At 37.4% G+C, this 19,311-nt stretch overlaps 1 protein-coding gene across 2 annotated transcripts; it reads left to right on the plus strand.

Annotated features, from left to right (window-relative positions):
• The first annotated feature begins 6,478 nt into the window (after window positions 1–6,478).
• LOC127625941 (excitatory amino acid transporter 1-like) lies at window positions 6,479–18,007 on the plus strand. Of its 2 annotated transcripts, none has more exons than XM_052101436.1 (10): window positions 6,479–6,682; window positions 9,491–9,748; window positions 10,292–10,429; window positions 10,823–11,030; window positions 11,116–11,158; window positions 11,255–11,568; window positions 12,585–12,818; window positions 12,968–13,162; window positions 14,022–14,156; window positions 15,952–18,007. In XM_052101436.1, the coding sequence occupies exons 2-10, from the start codon at window positions 9,532–9,534 to the stop codon at window positions 16,148–16,150; spliced, it is 1,683 nt and encodes a 560-aa protein (XP_051957396.1). In that variant the 5' UTR covers window positions 6,479–6,682; window positions 9,491–9,531; the 3' UTR covers window positions 16,151–18,007. The 2 variants fall into 2 exon arrangements, with proteins under 2 accessions (XP_051957396.1, XP_051957395.1); XM_052101435.1 differs by lacking the exon at window positions 6,479–6,682 and adding an exon at window positions 7,234–7,251.
• Window positions 18,008–19,311: the final 1,304 nt, after the last annotated feature.

Here is a 19,311-nt window from a genome sequence, read left to right on the forward strand (position 1 = left end):
GCAAGTGTAACACATGAACAGTATGATATGATGATTGTCATTTGGGTCTACTACAGAAATTATGAAAGTTGTGTGTCTTTTTAAACTCAAAAAGTGCCTAAGAAAATATATACTGCATTTGTAGCTTATGTGTAGTTTATGTGCTATGTGTAGTTCAATATGTTTTTGACAGCCAATAGCATCTCAGGAAATTTCAATGTGGAAGTAATGAACCCTATTCTATGTTTAATGCATCATCTCTTTGATATATGAAAAATAAAACATCAAAATATATTCTATTTTATTATTTTCGAATTGCCTTGAAATGCGTTGAAAATTTGACACTATATCTGGGCATTTTGTAGATCCATTTGTGATAGATATACGTGCCAGGTCACTAAAGACCCAAGTATGTAATAATGTTTGGTGAAACACCCATGCATTTAAGAGTTCAAATGCAGTGGAAGACAAGATACCTATGCAAGCAATCTGAAGGTGTATAACCTTTTTATATTGTAACTTTGTTACTTTCTTTGAGTTAAACATTGTACAATTTATTATCATTTATCTCTGTGTGTGCTTATAATTGTAAAATACGAGATGAGAAATTGCCGCAAGTCTGAGCTTTGATCCTCATTTCCTAAGTTGCTTTGCATCAGCATCAAACAGAAGATAAAATATACATCACATTTCCAAAATGTACATTAATAGATTAATTGACCAAAAAGATCCTAAAAGGCCCAAGATCCTATCTGAATAGAATAAATATACTGCATGATACATACATGACATGGCATTTGTCACTGCTTAGCAGGTAATTTATGAAGAGAACACTTACACTGTATGAAACAGTAAGTATACATTTCATGATTGCATTAGTTGCATCTAATTCAATTAGTATTAGTAGTTAAATGCATTTCATGCCTGTTTTTCAGCAGCTGAAAGTGTAATGATAGTAGCTGAATGTAGAACGTGTATGCAACATACCACCCACACTCTGGCAGGCCCATTGTGTTTCCATAGTGATGCAATCTGTTACTGTCACATTTCAAAAATGTGAAATGCACTCTTTTATGTTAAATCCATGTTCTAATAAACACTAGAAAACCGATATGGTTAAAGAAATATTAAAGGAAGCTTGTTTTGATTAAAATATATATATTTTTAGAAAAGGTGGCGAAGGGGCATCGTGTAAATATAGGGACAAAGGTTATAGGGCAAAATTTGTCAACTTAAGTTTGAGAGAGCAACATGCTTTTTTGAGTACCAAATTAGGATAATATTTATTCAAAATAACCACTTCAGAAAAGGGTTAACCATTTTATGTTAATTTCAATCACATTTGGCATTTCATTACATCTAAATTATTATATAAACAAATTAATCTCCATTGTGATTGGATCCCACTTTCAACATTCATAACAAATCTATTCACCCCACTTAAGAAAAACAAGGGGGGCCTTTAGCCCCTGCAACATGGAGGCTTTTCACCCTAAATACCATCCTTTCACTTATTGAACAGTTATTCAAAAACTTGAACAAATCTTAAAATGATAAATAAGCATTTTGTCTAAAAATTAACGATAAGATCCAGGATTCTCATTAGCAACATTTAAAATTAAATCAAATGGCCTCAAAACAAATTTTAGACACCATATGCAAATATCTCACGAATCACTAATATTTTGCAATATATAGTGACAAACGGTGTTTAGGAAAGTACCAAGGCAGTTTTTGTTGCTATTTAGTGTTTTGGGAGAAAATAAATGCCCTGGGGGGCAGTTAGCCCTGTTGTACCCTACACAATGTTTTTTAGATTTATGCATTCTAATTTTATAATGAAATTCCATGAAATTAAAGCATAATATTGAACAATTGAATAAATCTGAAAATATCTAGTTTACTTTAATTCCATTGAAGTTTACTCAATTAAATTTGATGGAACTTTGTTATCAAATTGAAATGCGTAAATCATTTGTGTAGTTCTAGATACTGCTTTCTGAAATAAAAAGGTTTTGATGTGCTAATTTTGCTAATTTGAGTCAAAAACAAAAGTAATTTATTAATATAAAGAACAAAGGCAAGGCCAACAAACTCCCACAAGCGGGACAATGGAAACTCTGGACTGGGAACAGGACCGACTGGACCAGGCAGGGAAGAACAGGACCAAAGCTGACAGGACCAACAGGATGCATGAAACACAGCTTATAACAAGACAAACTGACACCAGACAGAGCCAACAAGGAGGCGGGGTATGGCATCAGATGCCATGGTCCCATCAGACCAAAACCCAGACTGACAAAGTGAAGGGAACAGTGACAGTACACCCCCTCCTATAAGTCTTAGTGGCTGTGAGCTCAGAACATGACGAGGGACCGGCCTCCATGGCTGGGAGCGCCGTCAGTAGAACAGCCTTCGTGGCTGTGGGTGCTGGCTGCGGCAGCAGGGGAACAGCCATCGTGGCTGAAATGCTGGCAGCGACTGAGAAGGTGCCCTTCTCCTCCTCCTTGTCTGGGTTTGGGAATGGCTGGGGGCTTGGCAGTCTACGGCTGGAATGATGGAATGGCCAATGCGGGAAAGCTGCCTGTACTGCAGGGTAATCCATTCCTTCCAGTGATTGACATAGCCCACAAAATCCTTGAAATGGATGAGCCACAGCCTTTTCATCTCCCACGTTCCAAGAGGCTCCTTAAGGCATCATTAAACAGATCCCTAAGCTCAGAGTAACCCAACTTGTCCACCACAATCAGGAACCTGGAGACGAGGTCTCTGACATCACCCTCTCCTTCCTGGAGAGTTGGTTGATCTGGGTCGATCGCTGGCTGCAGGTGGCCTCTTGGGAGGGAGAGGGGAAAAGAAAAACGCCCATAGTGGCCTCTGCTGGGTCCTTCAGGGTCAGATTGTAATGTCATGGGGTGGAGGCAGTGGTATGAACCAAATGCAGAGTCAAATACAAAGTAATTTATTAATATAAAAACAAAGGCAAGGCCAGCATAAACTCAACCGAGGGGAACCAAAAACATAAACAACCCCGAAGGGGACAAGGGGAAATCCGGACTGGGACCAGGGGCACAGGACCAACCAAACAAGGTAGGGAAGAACATGACCAAAGCTGACAGGACCGACAGGATGCATGAAACACGACTGATAACAAGATAAACTGACACCGGGTAGAAAACACCAGGAGCCTAATATAAGGAGAGAAATCAAGTGGTTTAACATGCAAGTAGGTATGACTAATGAAACAAAAATAAGCAAACGCCACAAGATGCACGCAACAGGCAACAACACGAAACAGGACACTTGTGTGAGAGTTCGTCCACACACGCACCCGATACTGAAGACCGAATTGACCGAACCTCAGCACAACATGAAGACAGCTCGCGACCCGGGCGTGGGTGGATAATGCCACGGTCCTGTCAGCCGATAAACACAAAAAGAGCTTTATTAAGAAAAACTCAAAAATACAAATGTCCAGGCAAAAACAAAATAACCCATGTGAGGTAAACAAACCAAAATGAAAAAAAAAAGAAATAAAAAAAAAACAGATATAAAACAAAAGAAAACATTTATAAAAAAAGACCCAGGAACAAACCATGACTGCCAAAAAACCACGATCAGACAGGAAACTACCATGAATGATCCAACATTTATGTGTTTATGTACCTACTAGTGAAAGTGAATGTTAGGATGCTAAATACATGCTGGTTGGAAGCACAACATAGTGTAGATTAATGGGGTCATGACATACTCTGTTTATATAATTTTATTATCTTCCCTGAGGTCCACTTAGAATGTTAGTAAAGTTGTTTTGCACCAACCAGTTATAATTTAGTCATATATAATAATTTCCCACTCTGTCTCTGACCCTCTGTATGAAATGCTCAGTTTTAAGCTGTCTGGTCCTTTAAGACTACAATATAAACACCCACTGTTGTGATTGGCTAACGTCATGCAGCCCTTCCAATTCAGGCATATTTGAAATGCAATCCGAAGTAAGGAACCGAATCAACACAACATAAAACTACATGTTAACACATAATTTACACCAAACACATTTCATACTGTTCACTCAAGTGCAGCATAAACCATCAATTAGTCATGACATATTAAATATTCATGGATGAAATTGGTTACTTACAGTTTTTCATCTAATAGTCCAATTTTAATAATAGTTCCTTTGCAAAGCTTGAATCATATTGTGACTGTTTCACAAGCAATTCATACTGAAACCTTCTAAATACATAAACGTAATACAATCCAAGGTGATGTTGGGTGCTTCAACTGGCTTAAACAGGCCAAAGCAGAGATGCTGGTCTTCACATCTTACTGTTTCCCAGTTTGTTTACACACACATCGCAGGAAATGCATCAAAACGATCAAAGATGTTTACAATTAAAAATATTGCAGATGGGTGCAGCACAACAGCAAGACAGCACAGCTGAATGAAACACAATGGGGAATCTTTTTTAGAGCTCTAACTTGACATTGTGTCTTTTAAAAGCAGCGCAAGATGTTTGATAATGGTCAAAGCTGTTTGGCTAGTGAACGTTTATATAGAAAAACATTTATATCCAGACAGGCACATGAAGGTGTCCTGTGTAAGTCCACTTTGGATGAATCTCACTCCTCTTCACCTGTGTGACTGACTGAAAACTATTCTCTTCCTATCTAGTCACATGCAGTGCATGGTTGGAAATGGAAATTCCCTGCAAAGTATTATCAATGCTACATTAATGCCACAGAAAGTATTCATGTCATCCCAACTCAAACGACTGCACTGCCAAGGACCCCTATGTCAAGCTTCTGAAGTTTGCAGACAACACTACTGTCATCAGCCTCATCCAGGATGATGACGAGTCTGAATAAGAAGGAAAGTCGAACAGCTGGCCGTCTGGTGCAGTCAAAACAACCTGGAGCTGAACACACTCAAAGCGGTGGAGATGATGGACTTAAGGAGGAAAACCCCAACATTGACCCCAATCACCATTCTAAACAACACTGTGGCAGCAGTGGAGTCATTCAGGTTCCTGGCCACTACCATCACACAACCACCACACAACTTGAAGTGGGAGACCCACATTGACTCCATTGTGAAGAAGGCCCAGCAGAGTTTGTACGTCCTTCACCAGTTGAGGAAGTTCAACCTGCCACAGGCGCTGCTGATACAGTTCTACTCAGCAGTCATTGAGTCTGTCCTCTGCACTTCAATAACTGTCTGGTTTGGTGCAGCTATGAAATCGGATATCAGAAGACTACAAAGGACAGTTCAGACTTCTGAGAGGATTATTGGTTGCCCCCCTTCAAGAACTGTACACTTCCGGAGTGAGGAAAAAGGCTGGCAAAATCACTATAGACCCCACTCACCGTACCCACTAAATTTTTTGGATGAATTGTTGAAACCATCAGGCACAGGAACAGTTTTTTTCCCTCTGGCTATCAATCTCATTAACATTTAAAACTGCCCCATTAAAAATTATGTGCAATACACGGTTTAGTCTTTTTATATTTATCCACCACATCCTACCTCTTCTGCCATTACATTCACTAGCACTGTATATAACAGATTTGTATTTGCACTACGTATATATATATATATATATATATATATATATATATAAACATATAAACATTTATATCCAGACATACACATGAAGGTGTCCTGTGTAAGACCACTTTTGATTAATCTCCCATGACAGGCCATGTCTCTCCTCTTCAACTGTGTGACTGATATTCACACAGGTATATATATATATATATATATATATATATATATATATATATATATATATATATATATATATATATATTGTGTATTCTTTACATACTTGCATTTTCTGTTAAATTTTTATTTTTATTATTTTTTATTATTATCTCTGTCTTGTTGCTGTTTTGTATTGTTGTGCACTGGAAGCTCCTGACACCAAGACAAATTCCTTGCATGTGCAATAACTTGGCAATAAAGATGATTCTAATTCTGATGATTATTGATATTCCTGATCCCCAAGCGCCCCCCAAAGAACACACACATCATCATGAAAATACATGAACAATATGCATGCCCAAAGTTAAACCTTTAACATTTTGAGGTTCCTTGGGGAAAGTTGCAGTGAAAGATTAAGAGGAGTTTATACAGCACAAGCTGTGTAGGTGGGTGAGTAGGTAGATCGGCGTAGGTCATTAACAAGTTCAAGCAGGCACGTTGTCATGGTAATGAGATACGCAGGATGTTCGACTCTAAAGCATTTTCACCATAAATGCAATTTTATTTATCATCTTATAAAGACCAAAAATATGCACACCATGTTACATATTTATACATATATATCACATCCACATATATCACATAATAACTTTAGATTTCCTTATTGAACCGTCAAAAATTAAGTCAACAGTGTAAACGCAGAACGTGTTGTCGCTGCATCCACTCAGTTTTAAACGCCTCCCCCAATGATACTTTTGATGATTCTTTGCACTACAGTGTGTCAGGTCGCTTTTTCTTCACACAGGAAGCATCCCTTAACATTTACATCCCACGCAAAAATCACTTGCAAGTAGTTTCTCGGTGATTTTAATATCTTTCTTTCTTTCGTTGTCAGTGCAATATATCGCGGGATCTCCAGTTAGATCATCGCCCCTCAGCTGCGAGCACAATTACCAGAACGCACAGGAGGAATTAACTACAAGAAAAAAACTGTTACGAGTGAGTCAATCTTATATTGTTGTTTTAAAACATGTATATTGTCTATACAATATTATATAGTCAGGAATATGTGCTTATTCTTTCTTTAGCAGGCAGCACTGGTCAAATCTGTATCTATAAAGCTATAGATTGAAAACAACCTGCTCAACCTCTGTGATGTTCTAGTTCAGGTGATATCAGGTGCTGCACTTTTAGGGGTTTGTTGACTATTGGGAGAGTGGACAAGATTATGGTCTGAGTTAGCTTTGTAGTTTTCACCTGGGGTGTTTGTAGATGTTAGAGTATTTACACTGCTTTGAGATCAGTGATGGGTTCATCAAGTAGGGATCAATGAAAGGGAGACTGGCCCTAGATCAGACTGCAAGGGCTGTGGTGTTGCCCAGTATGTGGTCACTGGTAAGGTGAGAGAAGGTCTGAAGGTCAGGCCAGATGACAAACCTTTTCATGTGTGTTTGGCACACAAGTTGAGCTTTACCTGCGACCAAATAAGCTTTCAGTGCTGGAGTAAAGAGAACAGTCACACATTCCTTCTATAAGAGACATACCTCAACGCTGTGTAAGCATGAGTGGTGAGTGACCCATGTAAATACTTTATTTAAAAAACGATTTAAAGTAAAGTGCATAGAGATGTGGAATAGCTCTGTGATAACATGGAGTTTATTTACCCTAAAATTTGGAACTGGGAGATAATTTATCCAAAAATGTGGAATGTTAGGAGTATTTTCAGTGTTCTTTTTATTGGCCAGTTCATAATTTTCTGGATATTGTTTATGGAATCTTGGTAATGCATTATATGCATTAATGCATTTAGGCAATGTATGAAATAAAAAAAATGCAATGGCCTATTATCCAAAACTACCTTTTTATATTTTCTGAGGAAGTGAGTGGCGCTTGCTAGGCTGCTGTGGTTAGTTGACAGGATGTTGCTATACAGTTGCTAGGGTGTTCTGTGCGGTGGGAAGCTTGGCAAAATTTATGTTTCTAAATGATAATTAAAAAAACAACAACATTAGACTTGTCCTTATGTGCTCCAGTCTGCTGTAAACCTGTTCTGTCAGCAGGTTCACCACACTCTTTCTCCAGAACAGCCATGAGCTTACACATAATGCCATGCAATGCCATGTAATGCCATGCAGTTGTGCATCTGAAACATCTGTGCATTTGTTGTCTTCAGGATTAGCACCTCATTATGACATATATTTTGCATTTATAGTTTAATAAATAAGAGTATGTCATAACTGCAGCTTTTTCTACTTGTAGAGTCAGAATCTCATTAAATGTGTTGTAACCACTGATCTATCAGTGGTTGTAGCCCAATAATGATGTCGTAACAGAAGTATACTAACATGCCATCCATGTCCCCTACAGGAGCAGTACTGTATTCTCTTAAAGGAATAGTTCACCCAAAAATAAAAATTCTCTCATCATTTACCCAAACTCATGCCATATCTAAAAAAAATAATATCTCAGCTATGTAAGTCCATACAATTCAAGTGAATGTTGACCAAAAATGGTGAAGCTCCAAAAAGCACATAAAGACTGCATAATCGTAATCGATGATTCCAGTAGTTAAGTCCATAACATCTGAAGCAATATCATAGGTGTGGGTGAGTAACCGATCAACATTAAGTCCTTTTTTACTAGTAATCATCACCTTCACATTCTTCTCCTTTTGGTTTTGGTGATTCACAGTCTTTGTGCATATAACCACCTACTGGGCAGGGAGGAGAATTTTTAATAAAAAAGGATTGTATAGTATTGATCTGTTTCTCATTCATACCTATTATATTGCTTCTGAAGACATGGTGTAACCACTAGTCTTATGGATTACTTTAACATTATATTGCCTTTATGTGCTTCTTGAGCTTCTAAGATCTGGTCACCATTCACTCGCATTGTATGGACCTACAGAGCTAAGATATTCATCAAAAAATCTTTGTTTGTTTTTATCAGAAGAAAGAAAGTCAAACACATCTGGGATGACATGAGGGGGAGTAACTGACAAGTTTTCATTTTTGGGTGAATTATCCCTTTAAGTACCTGTTCAGCAACATCAAACCAGAAACATGTTCCTATATACATCGATCAGCCACAACATTAAAATCAGCTAAAACCTAATATTATGTAGGTCCCCCTCGTGCCGCCAAAACGGTGCCAACCGAATAGCATTCTGAGATGATATTCTTCTCACCGCAATTGTACAGAGCGGTTATCTGAGTTACCATAGACTTTGTCTGTTTGAACCAGTTTGGCCATTCTCTGTTAACCTCTCTCAACAAGGTGTTTCCATCCACAGAACTGCCACTCACTGGATGTTTTTTGTCTTTGACTCCATTCAGAGTAAATTCTAGAGACTGTTGTTTTTGAAAATCACAGGAAATCAGCAGTTACAGAAATGCTCAAATCAGCCTGTCTTATACTGTATGTTCAGCTAAATAAGTGTTACCCACTCAAATTGACACTATTTACACACATAAATATATTTTTTTAGTTATTTTAATCTCTTGGAAGAATTTACAAGGGGTATCCACGGGGTATCTCCATGTACCCCGTGGAACCTCCTTTAAGCAAATATAGTAGGCCATCTGTGTATTCCATGCATACAGAAAATGTGCATAACTATACTATGCACAGTATACTGCAGAAATGGCAGGGGTATGGTTGAATGCAATCACCCACAATTATAGTTTACAACTGGGGAGTGGTGGGATGTAGTAGTTAATAAGAATTGCTGGTAATTGAAGCATTGTTTGTTAAAACCCCACAATGGCCAATGGTTCTTATAATATTTAAAATGTTCTGCCTCAGTTTCCCATGAAACCCTGCTGGATCATGTATTAGAGCTGATTATGAATGAGAAGACTCCTAACAGCACCAGTCTGTTTTTGAGTGAAGACTCTGAGAAGCCACAGCGTGCCGAGGAGGGGCTCCAGCGTCTCTGCAGAGCTATACAGAAGCAGATGTCAGGAGGCAGGCGAAAGATGGGTGGCATCACGCGAGACGGCGTCAAGACCTTCCTGCGAAGGAACACATTTGTGATCTTCACTGTGGCTGCAGTGGTTGTAGGTAAAGCAGATCATCAGCCAGGAGCAATACACGCAGTTGTAATCGTAAAGCTGTTTTTATGATAATGGCAGAGTGAGGGAAGTTTAAATTGAAAGACCAGACAAACCAACACCTAAACTTTCACATTTAACTTATTTGATATGATTTATTAATATATATATATATATATATATATATATATATATATATATATATATATATATATATATATATTTTGTTATGTTTTGTATTTTATTTAATTTGGCCATCCACAGCTTCTATGTACTTTGATGGTGGGCTACTTCCTTTGTCATTCAAAAAGACAATTAGAATTAGAGTTGCCTTTACCAAGTCCAGTATAATAGACAACATATTCACTTAGTGTGAGGCACTCCAGAAGGTTTAAAAGCAGAAATGTAAAGATTGTATTTTTGCAAAAATGTGTTACTTGAGCTTTAAAGTTGACTAAATCTTGGATATACCTTTTTGGATCTAACTAGCACAGACAAGGTTTGGTGATTTTATCACAATAGTCTGTTAACTGTGTTTGACTGCGTTCTTCAGGGGTGCTGCTGGGTTTCGCTCTCAGGCCTCATAACCTGTCCATCAGGGAGGTGAAATATTTTTCCTTCCCTGGAGAGCTGCTCATGAGGATGCTTCAGATGCTCATTCTACCTCTCATCATCTCCAGTCTTGTCACAGGTACACCAGCAAACATTACTCTGTATAGCTCCTTCAGAAGGAATAATTCACCCACAAATGAAAATTCAGACACCATTTATATATTTACTCATGTTGTTCCAAGCACGTGTGATTGTCTTTCTTCCATGGAACAAAAAAGGAGATGTTTTGAAGAATGTTCATGTTGCTTTTTTTCAGTACAGTGGAAGCATGTGTTGACTAGGGGCTGTCCTTTTTGTCACTGGGACTTGCTTTCATTGTATGGGAAAGAGCAGCACAGGCATTCTTCTAAATTTCTCTTCATGTACGACAGAATTTTCATTTTTGGGAGAACTATTGCTTTAACTTTAAGATTAATGCCTAATCGTAGACTTTTGGTCTGTAGGTGCCAGACTTTGCCTCTTGTCTTTGCAGGAATCTCATCCTTAGACAGCAAGGCATCTGGGAAGATGGGAATCCGGGCCATCATCTATTATATGGTGACCACGTTTATAGCTGTTTTCATTGGTATTGTTTTGGTGATTATAATCAGGCCAGGTAAAGGGAGCAGGGACAGACCAATGGCCTCAAGTGGCAGCATTGAGCCAGTGCAGGCTGCTGATGCCTTTCTGGACCTGATAAGGTGAGGAAAAGTTTAGATTGGCTGTTGCAAACAGTGTTTATTTTTTAGATGTTATGGGGTCTGACTTTTCTCATTGTTTTTACAGAAATATGTTTCCACCTAATTTAGTTGAGGCCTGCTTTAAACAGGTTTGTAAATCCTGTTCTGCTGCTAGATCTATTCAAACAATGTGCCACAATCTCTCAAAGTGACGGAAATAACCAATCATCCATATTTTGTTTCAGTATAAAACACTATACAAGAAGACTGTGCTGACTAAAAACATCAGCATCATGGTCAATGTGTCAGACAGCTTCAACTATAAAGAAATTGGCCAGGAGTCCAACTTCAGCACAATCTTGCAGACCATCCAGGAGACCATGGAAGATGTTGTCCCCATTTCAGGTTCTTCTAATGGGGTGAATGCCCTGGGACTGGTGGTCTTCTCCATGTGCTTTGGTTTAGTTATTGGGAACATGAAACAGCAGGGCCAGGCTCTGCGGGACTTTTTTGACTCTCTGAATGAGGCCATAATGCGCTTGGTAGCCATCATCATCTGGTTAGTGCCTGATTATGTTGTTCTGATAACTCTCCTGCTGAGATGTTGTTTAGTCACAGTCTTGACAACAGCGAGGCAGCCATTTATGCATTTATCCAAAGGCTACTATTTTTCTTAGATACACACATTCATACTTAAAGAGATAGTTCGTCCAAAAATGAAAATTCTCTCATCAATTACTCACACTCATGACTTCCCATATGTGTATGACTTTCTTTCTTCTGCTGAACACAAACTAAGGTTTTTAGAAAAATATCTCTGCTCTGTGGTTCCATACAATGCAAGTGAATGGTGACCAAAATTTTGAAGCTTCAATTATCACATAAAAAGCAGCATAAAAGTAATCCATATGACTCTAGTAGTTAAATTTATATCTTCAGAAGCGATATGATGGGTGTGTGTGAGAAACAGATCAGTACTTATGTCCTTTTTTTCTACAAATTCTCCTCCCTGCCCAATAAGTGGTGATCGGCAAAACAATTTTTTATTGAAATTGGAGATTTATAGTAAGAATGGACTTCAGTATTTATCTGTTTCTCACCCATCCCCATCATATCACTTCTGAAGATATGGATTTAATTAATTAAGTTGTATGTATTACTTTTATTCTGCTTTTATGTGCTTTTGAAGCTTCAAAAGTTTGGGTCACCATTCACTTGCATTGTATGAAACCACAGATCTGAGATATTTTTCTAAAAACCTTAGTTTGTGTTCAGCAGAAGAAAGAAAGCCATAAACATATGGGAAGGCATGAGGCTGAGTAAATGACGAGAGAATTTTCATTTTTGGGTGAACTATTCTTTTAAATGTAAAGTATGTAATTTCTGTGCCACTGTCGTAACCAGACAGAATTGCAAAAATAACTTATTCAAAGTGACTTTAAATTATGCTAAGCTTGTGTTCACTGTAAAATAAATATATTAAATTACTATTGTCCAACTACCTCAAATGTTATTATTTTGGCATCTTTGCTATAAAATAGCTTCCTCTGATCACACTTCTACCTTGTTGGGTAGGTATGCTCCGGTGGGCATCCTCTTCCTGATTGCGGGGAAGATTGTGGAGATGAAGGACCTTGCACTGGTGGGCGGACAATTAGGGATGTACACGGTGTCTGTTATTGTTGGGCTGCTCATCCACGGCCTGATTGTTCTGCCTCTGCTCTTCTTTGTGGTGACCAAAAAGAACCCATACACCTTCATCGCTGGGCTGCTGCAGGCTCTGATCACTGCTTTGGGTACCTCATCCAGGTAACCACAGTGGGTGCAGTACAGAGCACCGTACAGGGCACCTACAGCTTAAAAGCTTACTTTACTTTTATGTTTTGGAAAACCAATTCTTACTAAAGTTGTGCTAGCTATGTTTCTCTATGGATTATGCCTGTATTTCTGCTCTTCAGTTCTGCTACCCTGCCCATCACCTTCCGTTGTCTTGAGGAAAACAACCACGTGGACAAACGTGTGACAAGATTTGTGCTGCCAGTAGGAGCTACAATCAACATGGATGGCACAGCTTTGTACGAGGCAGTTGCAGCCATTTTTATTGCCCAAGTCAATGAGATGGACCTAAATTTTGGGCAAATCCTCACCATAAGGTTTGTTATGATAAACTCAAGTACTACTCAAGCATCAATCTCTAAGGAAATGTTCTTTCAATCATATTTAGAACATTATTTCACACTTATCGCCTTATCGCTTATGGGCAATGTTGGATAGAAAGTTACTAAAAAAAGTTATCAACTACAAATTACTAACTACTTCTCTAAAAATTATAATCAGATTACATTACTGATTACTTAATTGGAATCACATTACTAATTACTTTACTTTTAATTTAGTTTCTAAAACACTTGTCACAAATATTTTGTTTTTCCACTCAATAAATTCTAAATAATGTCTATTTTCTCTTTGTTCATTGTTGCACACCCATCTGCTGTCACTGAAATGCAAACAGACATACATATGAACATATTAATTCACATTTTAATTGTATTAAACCTAAAACATATTTGTAACCAAAGTAATTACTTTCATTACTTTCACTGAAAGTCAGTATCTGTAAAGTACAATCATTTAAAATGTAATGCATTACACTACTTTGTGCCCTTAAGTAATTAGATTACATTAACTAATTACTTTGTAATCCAATTACACACAACATTGACCTCTTAAATGTAATCTGATACTGATTATAAATTGTAGTAAAATGGTAAAAATACATTATAATATGTAATTTAATCTTTTAGATTACAGTTTTTAAGTAATCTAATATGAATACTTTTGGATTACTTGTTGCATGCTTTATTAAAATTACATTTTAAGTATATTAATTAATGAAGTCTATTATTTTATCAGGATTACATGTAGTCCATTATTACCCAACACTGCCAGTGGGCTATTTTGCATTAAACTTGGGTGTTTTGCCATATTAAAAAGCCCTCATCTTTTCACCAGCATCACGGCGACTGCCGCCAGCATTGGAGCAGCAGGTATCCCTCAGGCTGGGCTGGTTACCATGGTGATAGTATTGACATCGGTGGGACTGCCCACAGAGGACATTACACTGATCATCGCAGTGGACTGGTTCCTGTGAGTCTCTTTCAAATGTCACGTTGAAGCATGCGGCTCAAGTAGAGAGCACTCTCCCAAAGGTTATTGATACATAATGCAGACTGCTAATCTGGAGGTCTCTTGGTGCTGTTAACATATTCTGCTTTCTAATTGTGCTTTGTGGAAACAATGAATATTCATTTTCAGTGGCAGACACAAGGTTGCATGCTAAAAATGTTGCTCTAAAAGATTATGGAAAAAATAATGCTGCCACACTTTTATGCATTCACATTTTGCAAAAGAATATTGCTCTATAAGGCTTCAATTGTACTTGGATATTTGTAATTAGTGGTTCTGGCTAAGCCAAGCATCACGATTAGATTGCTCATACTAAATGTGTGTGTGTGTGTGTGTACAGCGGAACTAAGTTGTGACATTTTATATAATACCAACCTATAGAAAGTCAGATTTCTTTTCGTTTTTTATCAAGTGGTTTATGTTTCCAGGAGTGATGGTTATTTGAGTTTTTGAGACATTACAAACATTGAATCAGAAATAATTGTGCTAATTTCTGATGTAAAGCATCATCCGATCATGGCAACCATGTTAAAATAAAATTATACATTATACATTTTTAATCCATGTACTGATTACCATTGTCCCATATCTGCCAAAAATGTTGAGTGGTCCAAACATCATCTGCAGCCTGAAACTGAACTTTTGGTCAGATTTTTGGAGTGAATGCACTTGGCTGCATAAAGAGATATAGGATGCTCCCTTACTCCCAATTTAGTGAATGATTGTCCTCCAGTGTGCTGTCTGTCTGCACTAGTCTCAGAACAATTGGAAATGCACCTTATTTTCATCCTAACTCTATTTAAAGCCTCTGAAATCAACATTTTTCAGTTTTTGGATGAACCCATTGATTCTCAATGTGATAATGCACAATAAATATAGTATTTCTAAGGAAAAAAATGCATTTACATTTACATTTATGCATTTGGCAGACGCTTTTATCCAAAGCAACTTTCAGAGCCCTTATTACAGGGACAATCCCCCTGGAGCAACCTGGAGTTAAGTGCCTTGCTCAAGGACACGATGGTGGTGGCTGTGGGGCTCGAACCAGTGTCCTTCTGATTACCAGATTACCAGTTATGTGCTTTAGACCACTACACCACCACCACTCCAAATGCAATCAGATGGCAAAATGGCATATCAGATAACTAGAACTAGAGACTCTAATCTTTTGACTCAAACAGGTTTCAATATAAAAACTTAACTGGGTCTCTTACCGGATGTAGTTTTGTTTGTATTTCTCCCAAAGACAAACTCTACTGTGATAAGCTCCATATTGTTTTGTCACATGACTCTGTGCGTCGAAAGTTTAACTATTTACTGACAGCCCAGAGTCTGCTTTAATTAATTTAAATTATGTGTCGCATATAGCGAAGCCAATATATAACATCCATGCATGTGCACGCAGGGTCTAAGGAATTGACCGAACCCCAAACTGTAAGTATGAAACTTCAGTGCAACTTGTACCACATAATTTAAGTGATCAGACTTATTTTCACCTGCTAGACAATACATTTAAAAAAAATAACAAATCCCACTTACATTGAAAGGAGGGATCTGAACCATATCCAAAATAGCATAGACATGGAGGTAGGCTCTTTTGACTTGAGTCGGTAAGCAACCACCTATAAATCAGTCAGAACACACTAGCAACCACAATATTGCTTGTAGAATAATTATGACAGACTTGTAGAAGTTTAGCTGAAGAATATTGTAATCTGTGTGTTTTTTGTTTGATGTGATTTGTGTTATTCTCCAGGGATCGACTCAGGACCACCACTAACGTTTTGGGAGATTCGTTTGGTGCTGGGATTGTTGAACACCTTTCACGACAGGAACTTCAGAACCAAGACGTGGAAATCGTCAACTCTGTTATTGAGGAGAATGAAAAGCCATACCAGCTCATCTGTCAGGATAATGATTCTCTCAAACACTGCAACAGCGAAACCCCTATGTAACAGCCATGGCATTCAAAAATCATTGTTCTATAGTGTACCTTAAGCACTGTTAATTAGAAACATTTTCAGAAAATCGAAATGTGCTCAGTAGAATGCTGTAAAAAAAAAAAAACATCAGAATGTTACTAAATGAAACCCCAATCTGAAATGTATTGTTTGTTGTTTTTTCTGTCTATTTAATTATTTTTTTTTTAAGTGAATGACATCTAAGGCAAAGTAGCACCCTCTTATAATATCACTATGCTAGTTTTATAATGCCTTTTTTAAGACTGTTAAAAACATTAAGGACTTTATAATAGTTTAAAATATAAATAAACTTATATATGAGTGTTTTGAAATGAATAGTTTGTTAATGTTATTAAACCAGCATTATAACAATGTCATTCAGATGTTTGACCTCTTACCTCAAACTCACGATGCCAAACTCATTGATGAAATCACATGTAGAGACAAAGGGAACCTTTTTCAGTTATTCTGATATTTATGATCTGCTTTTGGTTTGCAGTCACCAACATGTGTTTATTATTTATCTATAAGGAATATTCCGGTTTCAACACAAGTTAAGCTCAATTGACAGCATTAGTGGCATAATGTTGCTTACCACAAAAATTATTTCGACGCCGTCCCTCCTTTTCTTAAATAAAGCAAAAATCGTGGTTATAGTGAGGCACTTACAATAGAAGTGAATGGGGCCAATTTTTAGAGGGTTTAAAGGCAGAAATATTTCATAAAAGCACATACATGAATTGTTCTGTTAGATTACTACTTTTATTATTTTTAGCTGTGAAGTTGTTTAAATAATTTTTTTGCAGGATTACAGGATTTATGGTGTTACATTGTCATGCCAACGAAGTTATAAAAATGTATATATATATCTTTACATAGAAAAGGTTAGCAAGAGATTTTATCACACTAAAATCACGTTAGCACACACATTGTTTACGTCTTGTGGCTCTACTTTTGAAACTGAGTATTTTAACATTTACACATTGGCCCAGTTACTTCCATTGTAAGTGCCTCAGTGGAATGCAGATTTTGGATTTTTAAAGAAAAGGAGGAAAAGTCGAAGTTATTTTTTGTGATAATCAATGACACAAATGTTGTCGATTGAGCTTAACTTGTATTGAACCCGGAATATTACTTTAAGACTTAAAATCATAAATTTTTGTAGATGTTTATTTGATGTTGCATGATCTTATTTGATATTTGAATGTAACTTTACTGTACTGTGCTTTTACTTTATCCCTTGTTATGTAATAGACTGTGAAGTATGTAAAAGTATAATTCCTCCCCTAAAAATAGCTTTTAGTGATATAATTTGCTTTGGTTGTGTTTTAGTAGTACATATCAGCAGGATGTAACATTTAGCTGAGTGGTGCAAGTAAAGACAGTGTAGAAGTTTGTGAAGTGATTAATTTTTTATGAAGAATCAGATTTTTGTTTTACCTTGGTTATTTGGTTATGCTTCGCCAGCCAAGTTGTGTTATGCTATTACATTAATTGTGTCATTATTCTTGAGACTTCTCTGTCTGCCAGCTCTATAAATGTTTGTGCTGCCCATCTAAACAGTGTGCCTGGGTAAAGCACTTGACCCCATTCTCCGACTGTTCCATACTAAGTCTCCTGTCAGTGCTCATATGAATGGATGAACTAGACTGTGTATAACACTTGGAGATTGTTACTTTTAAATGCAAACTATGTGTAAATTGCATTATACTGTATACTCTTTGTTATTTATAATCCTTTATAAAAGCATTTATGGAATAGAATAGAATTTTGTTTTATTGTACTTTTTCTTTTTTATTGCATATTGTGGGCATATTTGGGTATTTTGAAGACTGGAAGATGAATAAATGTCCTGAGACATTTTAAAAATATATTTTCCAGTGTTTCTCTTGTCCAATCCAACCACAACATGCTGTCAGTGAGTGCCAACATATCACTTTATAACATACACAAAAAACAGCCTCATCTAGTGGTGAGTAAATGTAGGATTGAAATTTAAGTGGCCTTAAAGCATGTTTGAATGCATGCAATGAAAACATTCCACTCATTGGCACAAAATGCCTGGCCAGAAAAAAAGGGCCTATGTTTGTATCATTATTTCAGTGATTAATATGTTTTAGCTGACAACAGTTCTTTTAACCCTAACTGATACAGTGTGTAGCTTCTCATTTCTTTAACAACCATGTCGGAAGACATACCTCGTTGTCGTGGAAAAGATGTTACTGTGTTTGATAGGGGGCAAATTATTGGCCTGCATCAAGGAAAGAAAACAACTAAGGAGATTGCTGAAATCACTGGAATTGCATTGAGAACTGTCCAACGCATTATTAAAACCTGGAAGGATAGTGAACCATCAGATTCGCGGAAGAAAAGAATCTTGAATGATCATGATCGGTGATCACTAAAATGATTGGTGAAGTCACATCGTAAAAAATCGACAGAAGAACTCACGGCTATGATTAATAGTGAAAGTAAGAGCATTTCCACATGCACAATGTGATGATAACTTACAGGATTGGTGCTAAACAGCTGTGCGGCTACTTGTTAGCGAGGCTTATCAGAAAAAAAGACTTCAATTTGCTAGGGAGCATAAGGATTGGTCTGTGGAGCAATGGAAATAGGTAATGTGGTCTGGCGAGTCCAGATTTACCCTATAACAAAGCGATGGGCATGGCAGGGTAAGAAGGGAAGTGCATGTAGTGATGCACCCATCATGCATAGTGCCCACTGTACAAGCCTCTGCAGGCAGTGTTATGATCTGGGGTAGCTTCAATTAGTCAGCTCTAGGCTCAGCAACGTTATACAGAAATAAAATGATGTCAGCTGACTACCTGAATGTACAGAATAACCAGGTTGTCCCATCAATGGATTTTTTCTTCCCTGATGGCACGGCATATTCCAGGAAGACAATTTCAAGATTCATCGGGCACAAATTGTGAAAGAGAGGTTCAGGGAGCATGAGGAATGATTTTCACACATAATTTGGCCACCACAGAGTCCTGACCGACTCCCCATTGAAAGTCTTTGGGATGTGCTGGAGAAGACTTTACGGAGTGATTCAACTCTCCCATCATCATAACAAGATCTCGGCCAAAGATTAATTCAAATCTGTATGGAAATAAATGCTGTGTCATTGCATAATGTTGTTGAAAAAC

Source organism: Xyrauchen texanus, chromosome 32, assembly GCF_025860055.1.
Source record: "Xyrauchen texanus isolate HMW12.3.18 chromosome 32, RBS_HiC_50CHRs, whole genome shotgun sequence".
Lineage (NCBI taxonomy): Eukaryota > Metazoa > Chordata > Actinopteri > Cypriniformes > Catostomidae > Xyrauchen > Xyrauchen texanus.